Source organism: Astatotilapia calliptera, chromosome 7 (genome assembly GCF_964374335.1).
Source record: "Astatotilapia calliptera chromosome 7, fAstCal68.1, whole genome shotgun sequence".
Lineage (NCBI taxonomy): Eukaryota > Metazoa > Chordata > Actinopteri > Cichliformes > Cichlidae > Astatotilapia > Astatotilapia calliptera.
The window spans coordinates 47,530,867-47,556,190 of NC_137428.1; the positions used below are offsets into that span (position 1 = coordinate 47,530,867).

At 42.5% G+C, this 25,324-nt stretch overlaps 1 protein-coding gene across 12 annotated transcripts in view; it reads right to left on the reverse strand.

The window, feature by feature from the left end:
* LOC113026380 (pleckstrin homology domain-containing family A member 7-like) overlaps positions 1-25,324 on the reverse strand; it is a 150,312-nt gene that overhangs the window by 27,508 nt on the left and 97,480 nt on the right. For 11 of the 12 annotated variants that reach the window (XM_026175117.2, XM_026175109.2, XM_080303767.1 and 8 more), the window contains 3 exons: positions 12,884-12,988; positions 11,385-11,457; positions 6,766-6,866 (listed from right to left, as the gene is read on the reverse strand). In XM_026175117.2, coding sequence (XP_026030902.2) covers positions 6,766-6,866; positions 11,385-11,457; positions 12,884-12,988 — 279 coding nt within the window. Of the gene's footprint in view, positions 1-2,725; positions 3,478-6,765; positions 6,867-11,384; positions 11,458-12,883; positions 12,989-25,324 lie in introns of those variants that run through there. The other variant, XM_026175116.2, reaches the window with a different exon arrangement.

Genomic DNA, 25,324 nt, shown 5'->3' on the forward strand with positions numbered 1-25,324 from the left:
TGCCATCAAAATTTTTCATGTCTCTACTCATTAAAAAATAAAAAGCACACCAGATTGAAAATATTTTTCTTTTAAGGTCATTGTGTGTCTCTTCACAGCTTCTAGTGCTCCAACTATTTTTAGATTGCTCCTTGGAAGTGTGGCTGTGACCACTTGAACTCATGAATCCGAAATGGCTGCTAGATTTCCTCTATTCAACAAAAGGGGTGGAGAGGCTCATGGTGCCAACTATGGAGAGTAACTATATAGTGTATTGGTTCAGCCAAAAGGATTTTGCCTTTTCAGTATGACGGGACACTTGGTTTGATGAACCTTCATATTCCTCAGGGCATTACAGTAACTACACACGACTCAACAAAGAAGTGGTGGAAGGTGGGAGAAAAAAAAAAAGAGCATGCTTCTGTTCACATTTCTACCCTGGCCTCTGGATCTTACCTTAGCAGGGCCTCAGGTCCGACTACATTTGATATTCTTGGCATAAAAGTAAAAGTCCCTTTAACACAGAAGTCAATGTTTTCTCTCTGCATAAGGTTCATGTCCAAAGTGAAACTGAAAATGTGTATCTGCAAGTGGTTTAAACAACACTTTAACAAAGTGATCCAAACTTAGCAGGAGTCCTGGAAGTGGCCCAGACAAATTTTAATCAAGCAATGTTTTTGCTTTTATCAAGCTTTTTATAACATTTCAAATTAGGTTTGCTTGTTTTAAAGATGCCTTTGCACTTGTTTGCTGCGGTGTTTGGTTAAAAAAATATGTAGGTTTGCCATGATGTTACCCAGAAGAAAACCACAGATGTAAACTGTGAAGGGCTCAGCTGGCCTTTCACTGTCAGGACTGGAGATGTGTTAAGGCATTTCAGGGGCCAGGAAACAGTCAGGGAAACTACTTAACAACTACTCATCATAAATGTGAACTCTAGATATGTCCAAAGAACATGCTAAATATCTTGATGAGAGCAACACAGCATCCTCAGGAAGCAGCTGTCAAAACACGCCTGTTCACTCACCGTCAGCACTCTGACAGATGGCCTCTTACAGCTACAATGGGACAGGCTGCTTGATGAGAGAGAGGGGGCTGTGCTACTAGTCAGATGTTTAGCCACGTGCAGGAATGCAGAGAGCACAGATGCAGACCAGAGGTTTAGGCACACATTTGTATGGCACTATGTTGGAGAAAGCAAATTCAGACTCTAACATAAATGATAGAAACTAAAAAGGTTTAATTTTGTGGATCCTCTGCGCACAACTTCTACCTGACCGTACACATTTAAAAGGAGAGAGAACTCCCGTCTCAAATCGCCAGCCTCAAATTTTTCCTCATTTATTGATACATCAGTACTGATGACAAATAATGACACAATGCAACACACATCCCCAGCAGTCTAAATTAACACTGGGAGTCTCTGGCTTTAACGGGAATGCTGAGTGGGTCATTCAGCACTGAGAGCATGACCGATACGCCTACACACAGAGTTCATACACAGCTCAGCCTCTTTTTCCTCTCTGTTGTTTGTGTCTGTGTGAGAGTTGGTTTCAGTTTAGGGTGTTTCTGGCAATTTGTTTCCTTCACTATGTTGTTCAATTGTGCTTTATTAATTTTTTTAAAAATTAAATAAATAAAGCACCATTTTCTCACTACTTGTTTCTGCTTCCAATTCACAGCCACCAATAGCTGCTATCACTTCCTTCCTCTCCATATCTTATCCATTCCTTTCCTCTCTTTATTATAGTTTCCAGTTTGAAACATTTCCTATCCCTTCCTGTTTTCTCTCTCCTTCAGCTTGAAAATATCACTTACCACTTGCACTAACATAAGCTTACAATAGTGCCTGCCCCATTCCTGTGGACAGCCCTCACAAAAAAACAAAAACAAACAAACCCCAAAAGCACGCACACATGCACCCTCTCTTTGTCTCTCTCTGGCACTATTTAGAGAGTCATTGTGCTCATAAAGATAAGCCTCAGCATCAGCCAGAGCACCACAAAGCTCCTGATAAGGCACATTCTGCAAAACTTGCTACAGCAGAAATTGAATCTACACAAAAAAAAAAAAAATCCAAATGAAAAAACAAGAACTTGTGGTGGCTCAGAAATGTCACTGTTTCTGCAAGCAGCATGCCAAATTATTACATTATTCTTTACTTTAAAGATTCCCTAAACAGCAGCTGTTTTAAAGAGAAGAGAGAGAAAAATGTAACGTTTAGGTGACTGAGGGGTTACATAAACTGCATCTAAAGCAAGAGATTTCTTGCAGCTTTTTAAAATGACTTTTTCCGCGCTTTCTCACTGGAACAGCAACTTGAGGTGACATGACTTCCAAATAAAGCTTTTCTCCTTGCTATCAAAAAAGATTGCATGCTGGTACAGTCGATGTAACAGATGGGGCAGAAAGCAAGAAGGGCGCAAAGATGAATGATAAGCTCAAAACCAGATAAGGCAAATACAAAGATTCACACTGCGATAAGAAGTAGGCGAAAGTGAAACAGGAAAAACAACAGAGGGGAATTTAAATAAGAGAACACTGATGGAAAAAAAATGAAAAAGACAACAACAACTTCAGCCAAAAGAAGATGTTACTACCAAGACATGCATCAGAAATCAAAAGAATATACAAGGTTGCTGTATATTCTGTCCAGTCTGAATCAAAAGGCCACACCAAAGGCAGACAACATGGATATATAAGGCTTACATCTGGCAAAGTGAGAGAACATGAGAGCATAGAGTACCTATTTATGGGAGGACTGTCACTGGATGGTGCGACACTCTCAGGGCGGGAGGGAAGTCCCAGTCAGGCAGCCAGCCAATGGGAACAAGAGAGGGAAGAGCATTCAGTGAATAGGGGAAGGAGGGTAAAGTAGGGTGGGAACTTGTCGTGGGAACCCGAAGGCACAATTTGTGCAGTCCCAATGGGTATACGTTGATTTAGTAGTCAGCACCGTAGTAGTTCAAAAACTGTAGTCCAAATCAAATACCCACCATTATCTAGCACAGGAAGGTAGCGGTCTTCTTTTTGCTTTAAAGTTGTTGTTTTGATGTTGTGATGCATGCAGTGTTTAATGAAGTGGGGCACTCTGCATATGACCGCACATACTAACAGTGGTGCTAAAGACCAACTTATTACCAGGTTGAGTATCAGTGCTTCGGTTTAACCTCATCAGCATCCAGAACAAGTTATGTGCATAGTTCAATGTTTTCAAAAGGGTGAATAACTGTATATACGCCAGAGTGACGTCACACTGTACCTGGGGTGCACTTCCACATCACTGCATCAAGGAACTATTGGAAATCATCACTAGAATATTATAAGCCGATTTAAGGTTGCTGAAAACATCATGAATAAATAAAAAAGCAGGAGAACTTCACGGCTTCCTTTAGGGTTTCCAGATCACGGTAAAAATATTTCATCTGTGAGCCAAACTGATAAGGGAGTTTTAAGACCAATATCAGGACAGATATTTGGTGTTTAAAAGGACGACATATAAGCCAATATTTTTGTTCATTTTAGACAGTAGGTTGTAAGTAAGTAGTATCAAGTAATATTTTATTTCAAGGCAACCAGAAAATAATCCCGAGAAAGCATCGAACCACAAACTTAACACATTTTCATGTAAATCCATATTAGCTACCTATCTTAATCGTTTCTGGTGATTAAGAACCCTGCAATGTACTTTATATGCTTTTTGTTTTTGCTCACTACTGACTTCTTGGTTTTAAATATATTATTATTGATTATTATTTAACTATATAATTATTACTCTGTACCTTTCACTGTTTGAGAGGCAAAGTGTGAAATGGTTACGGTATCACTGATGTCAACAGACAGACACAAGAGCCTGTTTTATTAAAAATATTCACTTTGGCATCTAAAATCTAGGTTTGCTGAAATAACTGTCACGGGGAAGCAAATTATATGTTCTACAGAATCCTAAATTCTGATAATAACGTCAGAATGAGCAACGGTGCATTACAATTAGCAAGTGTCCCTGAGAAACTGTTTTTTCACACCTTATGGCATGTCTAAAAAATTTAAATTGCAGAGAAACAAAATGACTAAATGGCTCCTGATATGTATTTTTAACATCTAACTTATGCACTGATTCAGTTTGTCAAGAAAATATTGTAAAGATGGAGAAAAAGTTACAGTAAAATGTGGTTTTACTGGGTTTATCCCCCCACTACACCACCTGTTGGTTAAGGTGAGACAGGGTATGTTTGGATTCCTCCAAAACGACTGAATGCATACAGTGAATGCCTTCGGATAAATAACAGGTGACTTGTTCTGCCCACTGCCTACTGGACGGGCAGTGGAGCACTTTGTCTTACATCTGTTTGGGCTCTTCTATCACAAGGACAAATGCAGAAAATCTTCCCTCAGTGTATTATATTTAGGTTTGGATCTACTGAACTCTTCTCTTGTTTCCATTTTCTGTTTTTATTGATTTCTTTTTGTGTAACCTTTTACATTTTGGGTCTATTTTGTTTTGTGATATTGTATTTATTTTTATCAGGCTATGTTGTTTTTAATGTTTTTAAGCTGCAGTGCTATAGTAAATTCCAGTACAGTAAACTTTTGGGATAAAGTATCGTAAACATCTTTATTCATCTAGTCTGTCAGAGCTTTAGCATGTGCAATGCAATCATACGTTTTATGAATCTATTCGTTAAATAAAAAATAAAAAATAAAACAAAAATGTTGATTCAAACTTTGCAGTCTTGTTTCCGAGTTCATCTCCATGTGCGCCTAACGTTGCTTCCAGAAATGCCATTTTTAGATTGTTCCTGGGATGTCCTGCTCTGAACATCTGAGCTTGAAAATCTGCAATGTAAGCTCCTCTACTTTGTCAGAATGAAATTTAACTTCAACTTTATTTGGAGAAAGAGGGCACAGGTGCAGGGAGCCAAATCTAGCAAACGATGCAGGTGGTCAGCAAAGACTGTGTTGAAAAAGCCAAAAAACTCACATGGTTTTAGGCACTGCTGTGAAACAGCGCACAACAGTGTGTGGCATCATTTCAGCAGCAAACATCCTCCCTCGGTCTTTGCAGAGCTCGGCACTGACAGTCTGACCCTAGGGGATAAATTCATGGTGCGCAACCTCTTGAATGTGCGAGAAAGCAAAACGTCTGCGCTTATACACAGCCTCTGGGCTTGGACACTGTGGTGCTTTCCAGAGAAAACCTCCTGTTTGGTCTCCAACTCTTTTCAACTGCAATGGTCCTTCATTTGAGCTGCATCTGTTTCATTCATTTGACAGAGAAAATTATGTTTGATCTCCACACAAGTTCAAGATCATTGTGTAAAAAAAGCCAAAATAAAACAAAAAAACCTTCAGAGCATCTTCATACTGCAGCCAAACCGGAAGAGATGCAGATTTACTCAAAGAGGAAAGACGAAATCTGCCAAATTTAAATCATGCATGATTTATTTAATTTTATTTATTATTTATTAATTAATTTTTTTTTTTTTTGGGGGGGGGGGGGGGGGGGTAAATTACATTCAGTAGGATTCAATCCAGCTGTCAATTCAACTAGAAGGTGCTTAACTTCAGTCCAGTTTACAAATTATAAAATGGACCATTAGCCACCTCAATGACTATATTTCAATGCATAAAGACTAAAAATATATCTCGCTAAAGAACAATTTATGGATCTAATCTCTGGTCACAGGAATGTGTCTTTAACAGACAAGAAAACATGTTCCTTCCCAGAATAAATCAAAAGTTCAATTAACCATGTTCACAAAAAGCAAATAAAAACCCTGTGCATATACTGTATCTTCTTGCAAATGTGCGGAAATCCCTCCTGCAGTATAGGACAGTGCGTGCTGTACAGTAATCCAGCCTCTTAATTTTACACATGTTGGGTTTAACTCAGAAACTTGTGCCTTGGGGAACAGAAAAGCTTCATGCCATTCCAGACATGCTTGTCTGTCTCAATAAAGACAGACAATCAGTGGTAATAGACATTACTACAACAGCTGGCAAGTGCTGCACAATGAAGCTGAGTGGTGGCTTCACTAGCAGGTTATTACTGTAGGAAGATAACAGTCTGTGAAAGAGACAGAATTGTATTTCATTTTCATTTCATTTCAATTTGAGAAGGTCATGATTTAAAATCTAATAAACATTTTAACTGTACACAAATTTAAACTCTGACTTTCTGTTTTCAACCCAAAGACGTGTTACTGCTATGAAGTTTACAATCAGACAAAAAAACAGTGTCTGCACACATAGATCACAAACATATGAATAAATATGTTTATAAAGTTATGTTGTATGTTTTCATACAGCAGGTGTTACACAGGCCTTCTGCAGTAAAGCAGTTTTTGTGTTGTTATTTCAAACTGCTCTCGGTGATGATATAGACCACTTCTTGGAAAGTGCTTTAAATAGCAGGGGTTGTTTTATCTCAAGTGGCTCCTGTGGGAATAAAACCCATTATCTATGTCTTCTAAAGCTGGAATACCTTATACATGATGCCTCTTTCAATTTGTGGCCATGTTTAACACTGTCACGGCAGAGCTGAAAAAATATTACAGTCTAATAAATTTATCTTCCCGACACACCTTAAATTTTAATGTTCAGATGGTTCTGGTGGTTTAATTGGCTAACAGGACATCAGTATATGAGAAACACTCAGAGGGAATCATTCCAAGTTTTGTTTTTAACCAAGAACCAAGAAAAAGTGCAAGACAGACTATAAGACAGAAAAAAGATAAACATCAATCAAAATCGGATAAAAACTCTGTATAACAAAAAGAGGCGTACCTTAAAGGCATACTTGCGGTTGATGTGATCCTCGAGTCCCACTGGTGAAATGACATAGCTGGGCAGAGGAATACTGCCCAGGACTGACTCCTCTCTGCTGTCTGGAGATAGAGCGAGAAAGAGAGAGAGAAGAACGAGAGAGGGGAGGTCAGCGGGGTAAGGTGGAGGGGGAAAAAAGACAGGCAAGAGATATAGAGGACAGGAAGGAGCGACAGAATAAATATCACTCATCAGCCCACTAATTTCCTCACTGCCAGCCACCAGTATCACAACACTGACAAACACGAACTCGTATGACGTCACTCATACCACAGTGTATGCCAAACAGTAAATGACCACTCTGGCATGCCAGTGTCACAGAGTTAAAGCTCCTCTGCTCCAGCTGGCAGCCGGCCGCCTGTCCTCAGCCTCTGCCCCGTCCAGTTTACACGTTGAGATCACAGTCAGCACATGCACATGCACACACACACACAGATCTGTCCTTTGTAAGAACCATCACTGATGCAATACGGTCTTCAACTTTTACCCTTCAAAGAAAAAAAAAGTCTCCAAAAACACTTCGCAGTGTTTTATAAACAAAAATTCATCACATATTTGTTTTCCACTGAATATTGTAATAGCATGCTAGAATGTGTATGGTAAGGACAGTGTCTCCATGTGCGACGATTACCACATCGTAAAATTTAGCAATAGCATGAAAATGTGTGCGTGTGCATGCAGCACCTGCGTATGTGGGCGGTTTGGCTGAGAGGTGATAAGACGGCGCTGTAGCTAAAGGAGTAATTGGTTAAAAATAATTCAAGGACCTTTGAAGGGGACATTCCCTAAATGGTGGGCAAGATAGTGGGGTCTTTTTTATCTGCTCTGCCACGTCTGTCTCACACACTTTGCGGGGTATGACATACAGTGTACAGCCCCTTGAGTCAAATTTGAGTTGCGATATTGGGCTTTAAAAATAAAACTGACTTGACTGAAAACAGACCACAGAAGACATATGAGGGGAAAAAAGAGGAAGAAACAAAGGGGCCTCGTTCATCAATGATCCCTGCACACAGTCACAGTCATTTGTGAAAACAGCGCGTACAAATATTATCTTGTGTGTGAGTGTGCATAAATTTCGAAGCTCTCAGCACCATGCGTGTGTAGATTGCTCCCATGAAGGACTACTTACAAAATGCAAACGCAGCTCACACAATAAAACTGCTGGAAACGCAAAAGCACAATACCAACTAAATAATCATCTCTAATCTGAGAACTTTATTGGAGAGCACATTTTTAGTGACAGCAAAGCCCTCCAGAGACTGATGTGCAATCACTAGATTCAGTTTGCTGCAGCCAGTCTTTCATCCCAAGTGCCATCAGCTTACTCCAATATTAAAGAAGGACAAAGGCCATGCAGGTGCAAACATAAGACTTACTGATTCTGGATTTTCTGCACTCTCAGATGGGTCTGAATAAAATTGTGCATTTCAGTCTAGTAAGAGTTGTTCATAGGTTGTTCCCACAAATACCACTATTTTCTTTTCTTTTCATGTAAGCAGCAACAAGTCTATTAAAGTAAAGTCGGCTTCCATAGATGGGTAAGGGTTAAAAATACTGAGAAGTTTTAATATTTTATTTTATTCTAATTATAATCTGAATTTCTAGAACTCAGTTTGGCATTTTCAAATTCTTGTTTTCCCATAACCATCGGATCAAAACCCAGAAAGAAAATGACAAAGAAAAGATGTGAGAATCATTTTCAGCAACTGCTAATTCATTTTTATATATGCATTTAATTGCGTAATGTTGTTTTAAGGAGTCAGTATTTTCATGCAAATATAATGTTGGTATTAAAAAAAACTTACTGTAAAAGCTCTGACATTTATCATCAAAACAAGAAAAGTCCTAATAAAAAACAAAGATAGCAAAGCCGTATTTGACTGTTTGGGTAGGAAAGGGAGGAGATAAGTCGTGTTGAAGAGAGAGATCAAGTGTGCTCATGTTGGGAGGAGAAACCTTTGAACTGAGCGAGAAGACAGAAAAAAGGGAAAAAACAAAAACAACAGAATTGATTTCACCCTCCTGTCGAGGTGAGCAGGCAGAGGAGCGTGTCCCAAATGTTTGGCTATAACCATGGAGATAAAAATGGTGTGGAGAGATAGATAGCGACAAGCAGGGAATGGTAGACCAATTGTGATGGTGTGTGTGATGTAGAGCATCGGTGTAAGCAGTGTGTACATGTTCAATGGTTGGAACCACATAACAGATATAGAGATTACTGCTCACCTAAAGTGAAATTCTGGCTGCTTTGACAGCTGCAGTTTACCGAAAACTGTCATAGTCTACTTTGATCTTTGTCCTTTAACCTTTTGCATTGATTGTGGATCTTTCCATCCTCTCATAATAAACTCTCCTCACCAGAAGTGTATCATTTTATGCATTTAATTTTTCAAACAATACCATAGAGAAACATGCAGAGTATAATACAGCCTAATGCAATGGCCATTTTCTCGTCTGCATCAAGTTCTACAAAGTTTGGATGAGACACTGCGAGCTACTGAATCAAAGATAAGCTACTTCATGAAGGCTGCAGAGGCATGCCAGTTATGATGTGTGATTTCCTTTAATGATGTTTCAATTATTTTGTCTTAAAAGGAACTTTTGAGGATTAACAGATTAAAACTTTTCATTTAAACTGCTTCTTCTTACACCCTGCTTGGGCTGGCTGTGTCCCAGTGTCAAAGTACATCGGGTTGGGATAGGATGGAATTTTTTGGCTTGCTCTTCTCCTTTCTTCATAAATGTCAGTTCTGGCATTATTATGCAAAACACATATTAATTAGGGGTGCAACGATATTCGTATCGATATTGAACCGTTCGATACAGTGCTTTCGGTTCGGTACGCATATGTATCGAACAATACAACATTTGTAATTTATTTTATCAATTTTCCTTCTGACGATGCTGTCTGTGTTGAGCACTCAGTGAATCTGTGTTCGACTACTCCGCCTAGGCTGCACTGTCGAGCGCAGATCCACTGAGTGCTCAACACAGACAGCATAGTCAGAAGGAAGAGCGCAGGGCACCTCCCCCACCCTCATTCAGATCTGGCGTTTGGAATTATTTTGGTTTTCATGTGACGTATGACCCTGAAGGTAAGCGAGTCATGGACTAAAGTAAAACAGTATGTTGGATGTGCCATGCAATGCTCAATTACATTGGTGTGAACTAGTGTGCTAGCGCAGTTAGCTCGTTAACGTGTTGGCCGTCTAGCCCCATGCACGGAGCGATCGGCGGTAGCTCGTTAACGGAGATTTGCCGTGTTGTGGCGTTAAGGTCATTTCAATGAGATTAACCTGAAAGCACTAGTGGGAACACAACGAATATGACTGCACATTTACACCGACATCATCCTAGTGCAAAGACAAAAACAACAAGCATGCTACTAACTTTAGCCGAGTCATTTAGACAGCTGTTAGCACATGATTCTCCTTATATGTTTAATATGCTGCTGAGAATATAGCCCAGAAGAAGCGGATAGTATAGCTTTTATTTTGGAAAGAGCCATTTCTCTGTAATAAACTCTCTTTTCCAAAGATGAGTGATTCCTCAATCAGATACAGGGCTTGCAATATCGCTAGCCCGACGTCCCGGAGCTAGCGATTTTTTTCAGTCGGGCTACCAAAATCTTTCTCTCCCCTGCCCGTCGGGCTATTGTAGGAAAAATATATGTCAATGCTTTTGCATTCTTTTAGAAATGTAGCTGGGTAATTATGTCATTGGCATCGGTGAGCCACTGTCAATATGTGACATATTGAAGTCGCGTTTGAATTTGCGCTTGTTTTTTTGCTTTTACTTTGCAATCACTCGAACTGTGTATAGAGAGCGACAGCACTGATCTGTGAGTGATGATAATTTGTGCACCAATTCCTCTGACATCGTCTTATTAATCGTTAGCTTACTATGCAAACATGACAAGTGAAATCTCCCGCAGCTTAAACATGTGAGAGGTTGATCGCGCAGAGAATCGCTGAGCTTATGTGAGTGCGTGTGTAAAAGCATTTCAGTTCTGCTGAGCCAAATAAGACAGGTCAGGGTGAAGAAGTGACAGCCAAAGAAAAGCTTACCACAAAACGGAGAAGTTATGACAAATCAGACTATAAGGCAAAAAGAAAGTGCAGCTTTATGGTTTCATGGACAAAAGAATTTCTGTGGCTGCAATATGACGAACTATATAACCAGGGCTGCACATAAGTGGTCCGCAGGTGCGCATTCGCTGTCAAAATAAAAAACACGCACAAGGGTTAGGGTTAAATTTAAAAACTGTACTTTTGAGTTAAAATATATATTTATAATTTTAATAAATGACAAATTAAAAATGCATGAACATTTTTTTGTATCGAAAAAATATCAAACCGTGACACCAAAGTATCGAACCGAACCGTGAATTTTGTGTATCGTTGCACCCCTAATATTAATGTGAATAATAATTAAAAAAACAAATATAAAACAAAAAGAAATTGACTAGCAAGACGAACCTGTAGTTTATAGAGCTCTCTTGGCAAATCAAATATTATTGGCACAACAGGGCATTCAGATCCCACACTACTTTCACTTAACATTCCACAAAGACTTACCTTTGTAGTAAAACAGACAGAAATCAGCCAAGACAAACCATTTCCTCTTCCAAAGACGCATCCCAGAGCTGTCCTGAAAAAGAAAGAGAGGTAAAGAGTTTAAGTGAAGAATGCATAAATAATAAGACGAAAAGTACCACTAACTGGAGAAGATAACAAGCAAGACTAGAGAGCTCTTAAATAAGAAGAGAGAGGAGGTAATGAGAAAGGAAGGAAGAGCCTGAGAAATAAGGATGCAGAAAGGGGAAGTGAGGGACAGTAGTAAGGTGGGTACATGCAAAGGAAAAGAGAAAAGACAGAGGGGGAAGGGAGTGATCATTTGTCCTCATTCGCTGGCTCACTGAGTCTGCCATGAGTGCTTTACTGCCCATTTTGTCTTTTATGTCCTTTGGCTGAAAATAGGTCCATTTGAAGAGCTGAGCAGATACAGCAGTGGCTGAAGATGTATGATGCTACGACCATATAATACAAGCATGTGAGTGGATGAAAGGCATAAACTGCATTATGTCAGTCTGGCCATGATAGTGGACATCTGTGCATCAGTGTGTATAATTATTTATAGCAATGTGCTTATATTTATGTGCACCAAAATAGGATTCAAATTGTGTGCATTCATGCACCCCAGAGCATTTTAAAGGGTTTCTTTCTAATTAAAATATAATGTAATTGCAGTAAATAGATCGTGTGCACAGTTGCGAGTGTGCTACTGTCTGTGTGACTGTGTGGGCATGCCTCTTTGTGTGGTCATTAAAATATTGCTTCATAGTAACATCACTCACTGTTTGTCTTGTACGGAGGCCAAGAATCTCCCAGTGGGATGATGCCAACAACAGATATTTTAAGTATAACTTCAAATAAACAAGTAGTCTCTAGTAACAGGCTGTCTGTGATTAACACCAGGTGTTCAGTATTGCCAAAGCAAAGGAAATAAATCAAGAAAAATATCAAACTGGGTTACTGAAGGAAATGTTAGAGAATCATGCTGGATTAAGGGATTGCTGACTAAAAGAAAGCACAGTACCAGTAGTCTCATAAATACTTTAAAAGTATACGACAATTATTTGCTCCATAACTACTATTATCAGGCTAATTGCAACTTTTTTCAGCATGACAGTATTTCATTAAATGTCTGCAGGCTGTTTAAAGCTATATGTTTCATATATTTATAGACGTAGAAGTTAAAAGCTATATATCTATAGCTGAATTTAGATTTCAAAGAAAAAAGAAAGACATTTTATATAAAACGTATATGGTTACTTTAAAATAATAATTGCCAAATAAGTGAACAAAAGTATTATCTAATGTGCTAAACACATTTTTACACTATTATGTACACTTTTCACATTTATTTTCATTTTTAAATCTTAAACTATCACAAAGTTGTCCTATTCAGGCGTAAAAAAAGCAAATCAAGCAAACCCAGTTCAAACTTTATCAACATTAGTCTTGATGTGACTGTATGCAAGTTACAATTGGTGTTTCCGTTCGAGTGTCCCAACCTGTTTGTACAGCCATCCGCGGACCACCACAGGGACGTTGGGATTCCTCTTGATGGACTGCTCTCTCTTCCCAAAGCTGTGCACCTTGCCACTGGACCGGGAGCCCTGTAAAAGACAGAAAGAATATAGAGAGATTTTATGTGACATGCGTTAAGTTAACAGTTCATCTGTATATTTTAATACAACTTCTGGAGCCTTACTGCAGATTTTTCTCTGTGTAAAACCACTTGCTGAAGGCTGACAGCCTATTTTACAGGAAGCGATAACTGCAGCAAACAGGGGTGAGTCTAAAGGGGGCCATGACCACATTAATGTCAAGGCTTTTGTAATATTTTTTCAGAGTAAATGTGAAAAAAAAAATACAATATTGTGTTAATTAAATTAACATTTAAAAAAATATAAGAATAAAAGCTTTTTTCATAAGCCAATAAAAATGTTCACTGGCCATTAAACTCTGAGCCACTGACCTGAGGGTTGTTATTCTGGATACTGAATTATTATTAATATTAATCAATGTTTGCAACATAACAACATCTGTTTTCAGCAGCAGAAAAACTTGCTTCCTATTAATCTCAGAAAGCCTCCAAGATGACAGAGCAAACTTTTTTTTTTTACTTTGATCTTTGACTGTACTTAAATAATTTATTTCAATATGACACGTACATAAAAGGGTTTAGTTGGCTTTTTTTTTTTGGCAGATGTTGTATGCAGTTAAACCTTAAAACACTCCAATTTCTGAATTTGTGAAAGACCTGTGTTTTTTTCTCTTTGGAATATGTATTATTTCTCATTAATAAGACAAAAGTATTTTTTGACTCGATTATATGATGGAATAAACAACAGGGAAGCGTATCTACTTAAATTCTGAACAGCTTGATTAGAGCCTGTCTGACTACATTAAGGATCGGAAAATAACCAGCTTCTCTACATAAGAGAAATGAGGCCAATTTTACATCAACTAGCAAACGCACTGTTCCACCTAAGCTCTCTGGGAATAGTGCATGCTGACCTCAAACCTAGAGACACAATGGTTATGGACCGCCATCAGTCTCCCATCAAAGGACTCAAAATTGCTGCTTTCAGTCAGAGATCTGGTAGCCACTGATAGCCAGCCCTCAGTTGAATGTCAGCCGCTAAGTGTCCCCCCTCTTTCCCTTGGGACGTATCTACTTTTCACTATAAACACGCCCCTTTCACCCAAATGCACAGTGTCACCATGAGATGGTGCTTTCTTCAAAAAAACTTTGACTTGTATAGTTAGCTATAGATGATTTTCTCTGTATTATTGTAGGGTCTTTGCCTTATAATATAAAACTCATTGAAGGCACCGTTTTGATTTGGCGCTATGAAAAAAATGAATTGAACTTCAAATTCTTTTGACAGCTTTCGTAAAGAAATAAAGAAATCATTTTTTTGCACACAAGCTTCCTCGTAGATCCCAAACCAGATGTGGAAGTTATTTTTGAGACTGATAGAACTTAATTTTTCATTTAGCCTATTGCTTGCTGGGTCGTTTTTCTTCAGACCTCTGTTTAATCATTAGCATGTCCTTCAATTTTTCTTTTAAATTGCAACTTAATATTTTGATTTATTCTTTAGATTACGTTAAAATCTTATATTGTGCAAAAGTCTTGCGCGATCCATAATTTCTCTAGATTTTACATAATAGCGCCCAGACTTTCACCTAGCTTGTTTTTTTTTTTTTTAAGTGCTCTCTGGTTTTATGAAGGCGTTTCAAAGCTGCTCTTTGGACACAGACTAAGTTTAGCGGCAGACAACTTGAGTAAGCAAGCTTGAATGTGATCATTAGCCATTAATTTATTGGGAAAACGTAAATGGCGAGAATTACCAATAGTTTTAAGCACAGTGCCTGAGCTATGGAGTTCACTCCTACAGCAGCATTTCACTGACCTTATTAATCATCAGAAATATTCACAACAAAGTGCCACATCCCCAATTAGGGCGCATTTAAATTTAAATTTTGCATTTTATATAAGAACATTAGCAGTGCAATGAAATCATGTTTTTATGCTTTGAAGTCAGCAAGAATGCAAGCATCAATTTCTGTCTGGCTTTTTTGGTGTGCACAACCGGTGCCTTATTTGATGCAAACTCATATATATATATAGTGTAGCAAGCCTGTAAATGAATGCATCTCCACGCTGCTTTACCATTACTACTGGTTTTCCTAAATGCCGCTTAGGGGTGTTACTACTCATGCTTGCATCATCCAGGCGTCCTAGACGGGGGATACCAATACGATCACCCATCATTCGGCAGTCGGTCAGGATTCAACCAGGGATCCATCATGGCCCTGTTGCTGATGAGGTGGCCATTTTAAGTGGCTGTATCTTAGCTGCTGCAGCTCATCGGTACCATTCATCTACTGTGCTAAATTAGCTTGGTTAATTACCTATATGACTGCACTAAAGGCACCTTGGCATATTTCTTCTCCTTAACACAACTGTGGTCAAAAAGGCAGCAAGAAAAAGCAGGACAGTTTACTGTGTTACAGTAGGTTATATTTGGAAATAGGCTGTCTGTGTCTCATCAGACCATTCAATCTTACTTATATCACTGAACAAACTTTCACCCACACTATGATTTTCTCTTTTCGGCTACCCTTCTTTTTCTGCCCTAGTTGTGATATAATTACAGCCATTATATGAGCACAGACAATTTTTCCACCAGATCTCTGTGACAGTCACTCTTGCTATGACATTTGTCTGACATTGACAAAGCCTCTTTAGACTGGCAGGCAGAAGGTTAGGCATGTGGGCTTGTAACCTGCAGGTCAATATTTCAACTGCCAGACACAGGAAAGTCTGACCTTTGAATCTGACTGACTACCATCAAAAAAAGTGAGGGAATGACTGCAAGAACACTGGGAGTATTAAAAGACTGTGTTGATGTGCATTATCTTTGTAAGGCTTAGGAAGAAAATCCAAAGATTCTTTTTCAAAATGACCAGAGTAAATTAAAGTTCCTTAAAACAAGGTAAAACCTCTGTATCCTCATTTACTTTAACCTCCTAAGACCTGAACTCTTCCATGGCATGCATTTTTAATTTCTCTTTGATATTTGGGCTGATTGGGACCCGATGAATGTAAAAACAAAGAATTACCAGATTTTTTTTTTTTCCTTATTTTTGTTTCTAAGACAAATCAGAACCACATATGAGGATATTCATTTAACATTTTGATAGAACAGTAGCAGCATAATGTCCTCGTAAGTGCGATTTTTAACCGGTAGTAGGAAATTCGATCACATCACTCCGGTTCTGGCTTCCTTGCATTGGCTTCCCATTGATTTTAGGGTTCGTTTTAAGGTCCTTTTATTGGTTTTTAAATCTTTAAATGGTCTGGCTCCTGTGTACTTAACTGACTTGCTGAAGTCACATGTTCCTCCTCGCTCGCTCCGTTCAGCTGAGCAGCTGCTGCTGTCGGTCCCTAAGTCGCGGCTGAAATGCAGAGGAGACCGTGCCTTTTCAATTGCGGCTCCGATGCTCTGGAATAACCTTCCCCTCCAAATTAGACAAGCGTCATCAGTGCAGGTCTTTAAGTCCAGATTGAAAACCTATTTTTATTCCCTGGCTTTTAACTCTGTAGGAAACTGACACCTTCTTATTTATTTTATTGTTTGTAATGATTTTATGGTATTTTTAATTTGGTTGGTTGTTGTTTTGATCTGTGTTGTTCAGCACTTTGGTCTGCCTGGTGTGTTCTTAAAGTGCTATACAAATAAACGATGATGATGATGATGATGATGTAAGTGGATATCAGGCCCTTGTAGAGCAAAATTGAGTATTTTGGACTAAATAACCCAAAATGTGATGTCCATATATGTGGACGCCAGGTCCTAGGAGGTTAAGATGACCTTGAATATCATAACTAACTTATGCAGCTGTAATATTGCATTTTGGGTTATAATACTCGAAGGTGCAATATTAAAGTTTTTTTAAACCAAGGTTATTGCATAAATTCTTTTTAATTAATTTATGTAAATATATTACTATTAACTGTCATTCTCATTCAGAGCCAAGGAGATTTTATACCAGCTTCCACTGGGTGAAACCAGGGGCAGATTAATAAGATTTAGGTGGCCATGGGCAAAACTTTTGGACCCAGGTGACCTCCATGTTTCCACTGTGTGATTTTGTTTTTTTCTTGATTTTTGTTTTTTTTATTTACATATATTTAGTAAAGTTTTACTAACTGGAAAACATCAAGCATACATGAAATAAACTGAAATAATATTTTGGATATATAATAATAGAGGTGCTGACTTAAGACATTTTAACTTTGGCTCAGCTGCTGCAGTGCAGGTAGTAATTACAGGACACTAGCACATTAAATTCTGCAGATTTAAGATAAGAGAGATAAGATAAGATAGAACTTTATTAATCCCTCGGGTGGGTTCCTCTGGGAAATTCGACTTCCAAAAAAAGCACAGCACCGACAGAAGTTACAGTTACAGAATTGTTATATATATATATATATATATATATATATATATATATATATATATATATACACACACACACACACACACACACACACACACACACACACACATATATAAATACAGAGACAAATATAAATAAAATATACAAAGGGGATAAATAGAATAAATAGGAATAAAAAATAAAAATACAAGTGAATTGCACATTTCAAGTATTGAGTCTATTGCACTGTTGACTATTTACAAAAAGTATTGCACAAGGTATTGTACAGTGAGGTGAAGAGGCACTACAGCTTAGTTGTTCCCCCCTCCTTTGTCCTCCTGTTTCCCCTCCCTCTCCCCTCCAGAGAGGAGTTAAACAGTCTGATGGCGTGTGGGACAAAGGAGTTTTTAAGTCTGTTAGTTCTTGTCTTGGGGAGAAGCAACCTGTCACTGAACAGACTCTTCTGATTGTTTATGGCCGTGTGCAGAGGATGCCCAGCATTGTTCATAATGTCCAGCAGTTTCTTTAATGTCCTTTTCTCTGCCACTGTCACCAGAGTGTCCAGCTTCATGCCGACCACAGAGCTAGCCTTCCTGATCAGTTTCTCCAGCCTGGATGAGTCCCTCTTTGCTGTGCTGCTCCCCCAGCACACCACAGCATAGAAAAGTACTCCAGCAACCACTGACTGGTAAAACATCCTCAGGAGCTTCCTGCAGATGTTAAAAGACCTCAGCCTCCTGAGGAAGTACAGTCGGCTTTGGGCTTTTTTATACAGGTGCTCTGTGTTGCATGACCAGTCCAGTTTATTGTCCACCCACAGCCCGAGGTACTTGTACTTGTTGACCACCTCCACCTCCTCCCCCTCTATCTGAACCGGCAGTGGACCTTCTCTGGACCTCCCGAAGTCCACAACCAGTTCCTTAGTCTTTGAGGTGTTGAGTTGCAGGTGGTTTGTGTGACTCCATGCGACAAAGTTCCTCACCAGACTTCTGTACTCCTCTTCCTGATCATCCCAGATACACCCCATGATGATTTGGGGTGCTGGAAGGTAGTGCAGTATTTAAAAGTGAGGGGAACACTGTTAAAACAGGAAAGGACTTTGACAGAAGACAGAAGATCATTATGTCAGATAACGGCAAGAAAAATGCCTTGAAAGCAGGTAAATTTTAATGTAAGGAATACTCTGACAGTAGAGCAGGGCGATATTACCAAAAATATTTATCACGATATATATTTGAAAATTTGCGATAACGATATAACCGACAATATAATTGATGCGAGACAAAATACAACTCCACAACATTACTAGCGCAAAAAGACAACCTTCCATTTATTTTCACTTAAACAAGAAGCTGGTTTTTATGTACATTAAAGCTTTATAAAAATGTAACAGTGCAAATGCTAATTCCTTGCTGAAAGTTTAACCAAAAGGCATTTCCAGTAGAAATGGGCTGACATATCCTGAGCATAACCATGTATAATATCCACTGAAGTTAAAAAGAGGTGCTTTGCAACATTAAACTGCAGTGTGCAGTACGTATTTTTCGGACCATAAGATGCACGGGATTATAAGGCACATTAAGCGAAACAAAGCAGTCAGATAAATCAAACTTTATTAAACTCATTCTTCTTGCTTCCTCCACTTCTGTACCATTGATTCATTAATGTTGAATTCTCTGGCAGCTGCTCTATTCCCATGTTGTTGCAGTATATTAATGACTAACCTTGTATTGTGGATGGATTATCTCAGTTGTTCTCCTGACTGAAGTTTGGTCCATTTACAGCATCCTGCCATGCGATTGCATTTGTCCCTAACCATCGGGAACCCTCACGTTAACTTTTATTGAGTGGAAAAAAGTTAGCGTTCATCCTCCAGCTTCAGTTTATGTTATGGTAACATAGCTGTGTCGCTAGCGATCACGTAGCACATCATTATATACCAGCTAGCCCAACTTCAGTAACCCTACAAACGTCACTGCTGTTTAGTTTCCCGTCTTCATTTATGTTGGACGTGATAGCAGAGCTGTACGTTTGAATTTTTTCAGAAATCTCTCAGTCAGAACATGCCAGCTCTGTTCTAGGATGCCCTCTGGACCCAGTGGAGGTGGTGAGTGACAGGAGAACGGCGGCTAAGCTGTCATCCCTGATGGACAACATCTCCCACCCCATGCAGCAGACTGTGACAGCACTGAGCAGCTCCTTCAGTGGGAGACTGCGGCACCCACGGTGTGGGACGGAGAGATTTCGCAGGTCTTTCCTCCCCACTGCTGTCAGACTCCATAATAAAGACTTTAACTGATCAAGCACACACATCCATACATATGCAATAATACTAAGTGCAATAATCCTTTCTGTCATCGTTGTATTTTTACTCAGTTGTATATAGTATTTGTATTTGTATTCTATTTTTATCTTATTGTATATTTATTTTATTTTATTCTACTGTATATAGTATTTTATTTTATTTTATTCTATTCTGTACAGTTGTGTACTGTATTTATTCTTATTGTATTCTAATTTTTGCCTCATAACTTTTGCACTGTCCACTTCCTGCTGTGACAAAACAAATTTCCCACGTGTGGGACTAATAAAGGTTATCTTATCTTATCTTATCTTATCTTATCTTATATCATGCTTAGGTAACTAGCGAAACTAGCAAGCTAACTTCCGCTAGCTTCCTGCTAACTTCTAACTCCGTTAAATGTAATAACTTTTGTTTTCATGGATGCCTGGAAGTTAAACTTTATAGTTACACCTGGTAAAGCAGCAATGCTGATGGTTTTATTAAAGATGAAAGAATTTAGACAGTTTTTAACTCTCAGTGATGCTGCAGTGTTGTTTGACCTGAAGAATACGGAGTTTAGGACCCAGATTACTCCCAGATTTAAGAGCATCTTAGTCCAACAAATATGACAATAACAACGGCCGCTTGCATGTTCTGCAAAAAAATGTGCTTTGTTGTGTATCTGACGGACAAACACCAAACCAATTCCACATCACTGAAGTTGCACCATTTTTACAAACCAATTCTGTTTCATCTGTTTCACTCAACAATCAGCCATGTGCGTATGAAAACAAAGGCACTGCGCATGCGCGTTTTACTCCCATTCTATCGCGATATTTCATTTTCCTATCGTATTACCGTGAACGGTATAATATGGCCCAGCCCTACCTGACAGGCCAGTTCTTAGACATATTTAACATTTTGTTAGTATTCAGTGCCATTTCAGCCCCCTGACCTATAATAAGTATTGTAACGTTCACAAGAACCAGACGGTTGGGTCTCAGTTTGTCCGTTTATTCGGCACATAAGCAAGCGGGTTGCTAACTCAGGGGAGAGCGCCCTCGTGCTACACCTCTCTTCAGCCTGGCACCCACACAACACAGAACCCAGGTCCCCCCTCCCCTTCCTCCACACCACCCTCCCTACTTCCTGCAGCACAACCAAACATGAATCTTAAAGGAACAACAACAGTGTGCAAAGATAACCAACATGTACAATAACACTTAACCATCGTTACACTGCCCCCCCAGCAATAAGTTCCTCGTCCCCGAGGGAACGACACAGTCTCTGAGGCGGGGTGGTAGCCTACGTTCCCTCCTTGACCTCCTGAGCCCCTGAGGTGGGTGCGGAGCGTCGGGGCTTTGGGGTGAAGAGTCCGAGGGAGGGGAACGCAGCCCCGGTCGGGGGCCCCTCTGAGCAGGGTCATGGACACTCTGTACACGTCCCTCTGGAAAGGAGGGGAGGGACTGCCCTCTGTAGGGGGCCATCCGGTCTCTGTGCAGCGCTACTATCCTCCCCCTAGGAGGCAACTGCACCCTGTAAACAACCTCCCCCACTCGCTCTAGGACGCTGCAAGGCCCCACCCAGCTGCTATCCAGTTTAGGACACCGTCCCTTCTTTCTCTTTGGGCTGTAGACCCACACCAGCTCCCCAGCACGGAAGTGCCTCCCCTTAGTGGTGATGTCATAATTCCTCTTTTGGCGCAGGCCTGCCTTCGCCAGCTGCTCCCGGGCGTAGGAATGTGCAGAATCCAGCCGGTCCTGCAGCTTCCTTGCGTAGTCCCGGCCTGGTGGTGCTTCTGGCGCGTCCGGGGGCTTCCCAAAAGCCAACTCTGCAGGAGTTCTCAGCTCTCTCCCTAACATGAGCAGGGCAGGCGTACATTGGGTGGAGTCTTGCACTGCCGACCTGTAGGCCATGAGGATAAGGGGAAGATGGTAGTCCCAGTCCCGTTGGTGTTCTGAGGTAAGGATGGCTAGCTGCTGGGCCAGCGTCCTGTTAAACCTTTCCACCAGTCCATCGCTTTGGGGGTGAAGTGGGGTGGTGCGGGTCTTCTTGATCCCAAGGCGTTCACACATGGCAGCAAATACCTTGGACTCAAAGTTACGCCCCTGGTCACTGTGGAGGGTCTCTGCTGTTCCAAAGCGGCTGAACATCCCCTCCACTAATACATCAGCGACAGTCTCAGCCTCCTGATCTGGGATGGCGTATGCTTCCGGCCACTTGGTAAAATAGTCCATGGCCACAAGAACATAGCGGTTTCCTCTGTCTGTGCGAGGAAATGGGCCCATGACGTCCACAGCTACTCGCTCCATTGGAGCCCCTGCTGGTTGCTGCTGAAGCTGAGCCCGGGACTGGTCCTGTGGCCCTTTGTGTGAGGAACATGCATCACAGCTCCGGCAAAAGTCCTCCACATCCCTCCGCTGTTGACCCCAGTAATAGCCCTGGCGGAGGCGGCGGAGAGTCTTAGAGACCCCAAAGTGGCCGGAGCCAGTGCTCCCATGGCAGGCTTCCAGCACCGCTGACCTCAGCGACCTTGGCACCACAACCTGCCACCTCTCCTCCCCCGTGGCAGGATCCTTCCAGGCACGCTCCAACACCCCCTCCTTCAGCCTGAGAGCTGCAAACTTGGCCCATAGCCCCCTGGTACAGATGGAAAACCCAGTGACCTCATCCCAAAGGGGTTGCTCCCCCTTCTCCAGCCACTGCAGGACCGGCAGCAGGTCTGTGTCTTGTTCCTGCCGTGCCCTCCACTCCGCTGCATCCACCACCAGAAGAGCCCTGCAGGCGAGCTGTGCTGCTCCGTCTATTGTCGTGAGTTCCCGCTCTATTTCCTCTCGCTTCTCACAGTAACGGCAGCCAGCTGCAGCACATGGGCGGCGAGAGAGGGCGTCTGCGTTAGAATGGTGCGTCCCTGCTCTGTGCTCCACAGTGAAATTGAAGGCTTGGAGCTCCTCCAGCCAGCGAGCCACCTGTCCCTCTGGCTCCCTGAAAGACATCAGCCACTGAAGGGCAGCATGATCAGTTCTGATAACAAATGCTGTGCCGCACAGGTAGTACTTAAAGTGTCTCACCCCTGCCACCACAGCCAGCAGCTCTCGTCGTGTGACACAGTAGCGCCGCTCACTCCTGTTCAGGACCCGACTGAAGTACGCCACCACCTTCTCACCTTCCGGCCCAACCTGCGACAACACAGCTCCCAGCCCCACATTACTTGCGTCAGTGTCCAGGACAAAAGGCAGGGTGGGGTCAGGGGGGGCGAGGACTGGGGACTCTGTCAGCGATTTGCGGAGGGTGTTGAACGCCTGCTGACAGTCCTGGGTCCAGATGAAGTCACGGTCCTTCTGCAGCAGGTGGAAGAGTGGTGCGGCTATGGAGGAAAAGCCCTTCACAAACCTCCTGTAATAAGACGCCAGTCCTAGGAAGCTTTTGAGCTGTTTCTGGTCTGCTGGTGTGGGCCACTCGGTAATGGTGTGAATTTTTTCCTCCAAAGTGCTGATGCCCTCACGACCCAGCTTGTGGCCCAGAAACTCCACCTCCCTCCTCATGAAGTGGCACTTGTCGGGATGCAGCTTCAGGCCTGCAGCCGCCACCCTCTCAACACTTGTCTCAGGGCATCCAGGGCAGCATCAAAGGAGCTCCCGTGCACTAGAAGATCATCCAGGTAAACCAGACACCGTTGCCGTGGGACGCCAGCCAGCACACTGTCCATAAGCCTCTCGAAGGTCGCAGGAGCGTTGCAAAGACCAAAGCTCAGGACTTTGAACTGCCATAGTCCCCTGTTAGTGCAGAAGGCTGTCTTCGGTCTGGATTCCGGGGACAGTGGCACCTGCCAGTAGCCACTCCGCAGGTCCAGGGTGGAGAACCAGGAGGACCCGGCTACTAAGTCGAGAGACTCATCAATCCTGGGAAGGGGGTAAGAGTCCTTCTTCGTCACTTTGTTGAGTGGTCTGTAGTCCACACAGAAACGCATCCTAGGACTTTTTTTCTTAGGCACCATCACCACCGCGGAGGCCCACGGGCTATCAGATGGCTCTATGATGCCCGCCTTCATCATTTCACACAACTCTCTGTCTGCAGCCTCCTGATGAGCCAGGGGCAGGCGGCGGGGGCGCACTTTAATAGGCTGGGCATCCCCGGTCTCAATGACGTGCTCTACCAAGTGTGTCAAGCCAACATCACTTTCTTTCAGGGCAAAAATGTCACTAAACTCTTTTAGTACCTGCCATAGACTCTCTTGCTGCTGTGGAGTCAGCCCCTCACAGTTCTTTGACCAGATACTCCTCACTGCTGAGAGCCTCTCCTCCTCCTCCGCTCGCTGTTCTGCTGGCGGGTCTGCAGGGGTCTCTGCGGTGGAGGTGGACGCCGCGGCAGATGCTGTGCAGACCGGGGGGGGAATAAGCGGCACCTTCTTCCCATCAGGGAGTGCGAGGAAGCCTTTGCCTAAGTCCAGTACACCACCAATGGCTCGTAAAAAATCCAGCCCAAGGATGCAGGCGTCCTGCACGTCAGCCACCCAGGCAGCATAAGACACACCGAGGTCCCCCACCTTGAACTGGAACACTCCCCTCCCTCTCATTGGGGCCAGATCACCGGTCACAGTCTTAAGTTGCACATTAGTCGGTTGCACAGCAGCTCCGGGTGGGACAACATCGGGTCGGACCAGCGTTGCATTGGACCCCGTGTCCAGCAGGGCCGTACAGGACACCCCCGCAATCGTCACTGGAACATGGCAAAAGCCGCCAACCTGGGTCCAGCCCACAGTGATGGCTGCACCGGGTGGAGGTGGCGGTGGTGTGGGGATGTCGTTCTCCCAGGCCCGTGTACTCCCGCCTACACGGGCCCGTGGGCGTTTCCCTGAACCGCTGCAAGCTTGGGGCACTGCCTGATGAGGTGTCCGACTTGTCCACATCCCCAGCAGCTCTGAGGTCGGCGGTGTGGGCCAGCCCGAGGGGAAGGCGACTGCAGCGAAGCTGTCTGCACCAAACTGCACAGGCCCGCTGGCGTCTCCATCTGTTCCACAGGTGCTGACACAGCCCTCACCACGTGTGCGTCGTCAGCGCCCCCAGAGGATCCTGCAAGCATCTCCCTCTCCAACGCTAGCTCCAGGGCTGCACTGAGTGTGGCCGGCCGAGCAAGCTGAGTTTGCATGCGGAGCTCTTTAGGGCTCAGGGCCTGCAGGAACTGGTCCCGAGCTAACTCCGCCTGCACTGATGGTGGCATGCTGTCATACGCCCTCCGGCAAAGGCACTCGACTTCATGGGCCAAAATGCGGAGGGGCTCACCTGGCAATCTGCGTCTGTTGTGGAACTCCGACCTCAGCAGCACTGGTTGGTTATACTGCCCGAAGCGCCTCTGAAGTGCTCCGACCAGAGCATTATAATCTCCCCTCTGCTCCTCGGTCAGCAGCAGCAGGCATGCAGCTGCATCCTCACACAGGCACAAAGCCAATTGGAGAGCTTTATGTTCCTCAGACCAGCCAGCTGCAACAGCTAACAGCTCGAACTGTGCGATAAACACTTCCCATGGCGTCTTGCCGCTGAACTTAGGCGTTTTTATATTCGCTGCAGCTTGCTGGGCGCCGCCATGTTTGTTTACATCACGTGACGGCGCGCCAAGCGAGGTAGACTCCTTCCCGCCGGAATCGCGGCCGCTGTGCAAACAGTTCCCGAGCCTAGTCAAACCTGGAGCCTCGGCAGACAGCCGCAGCGCCGTT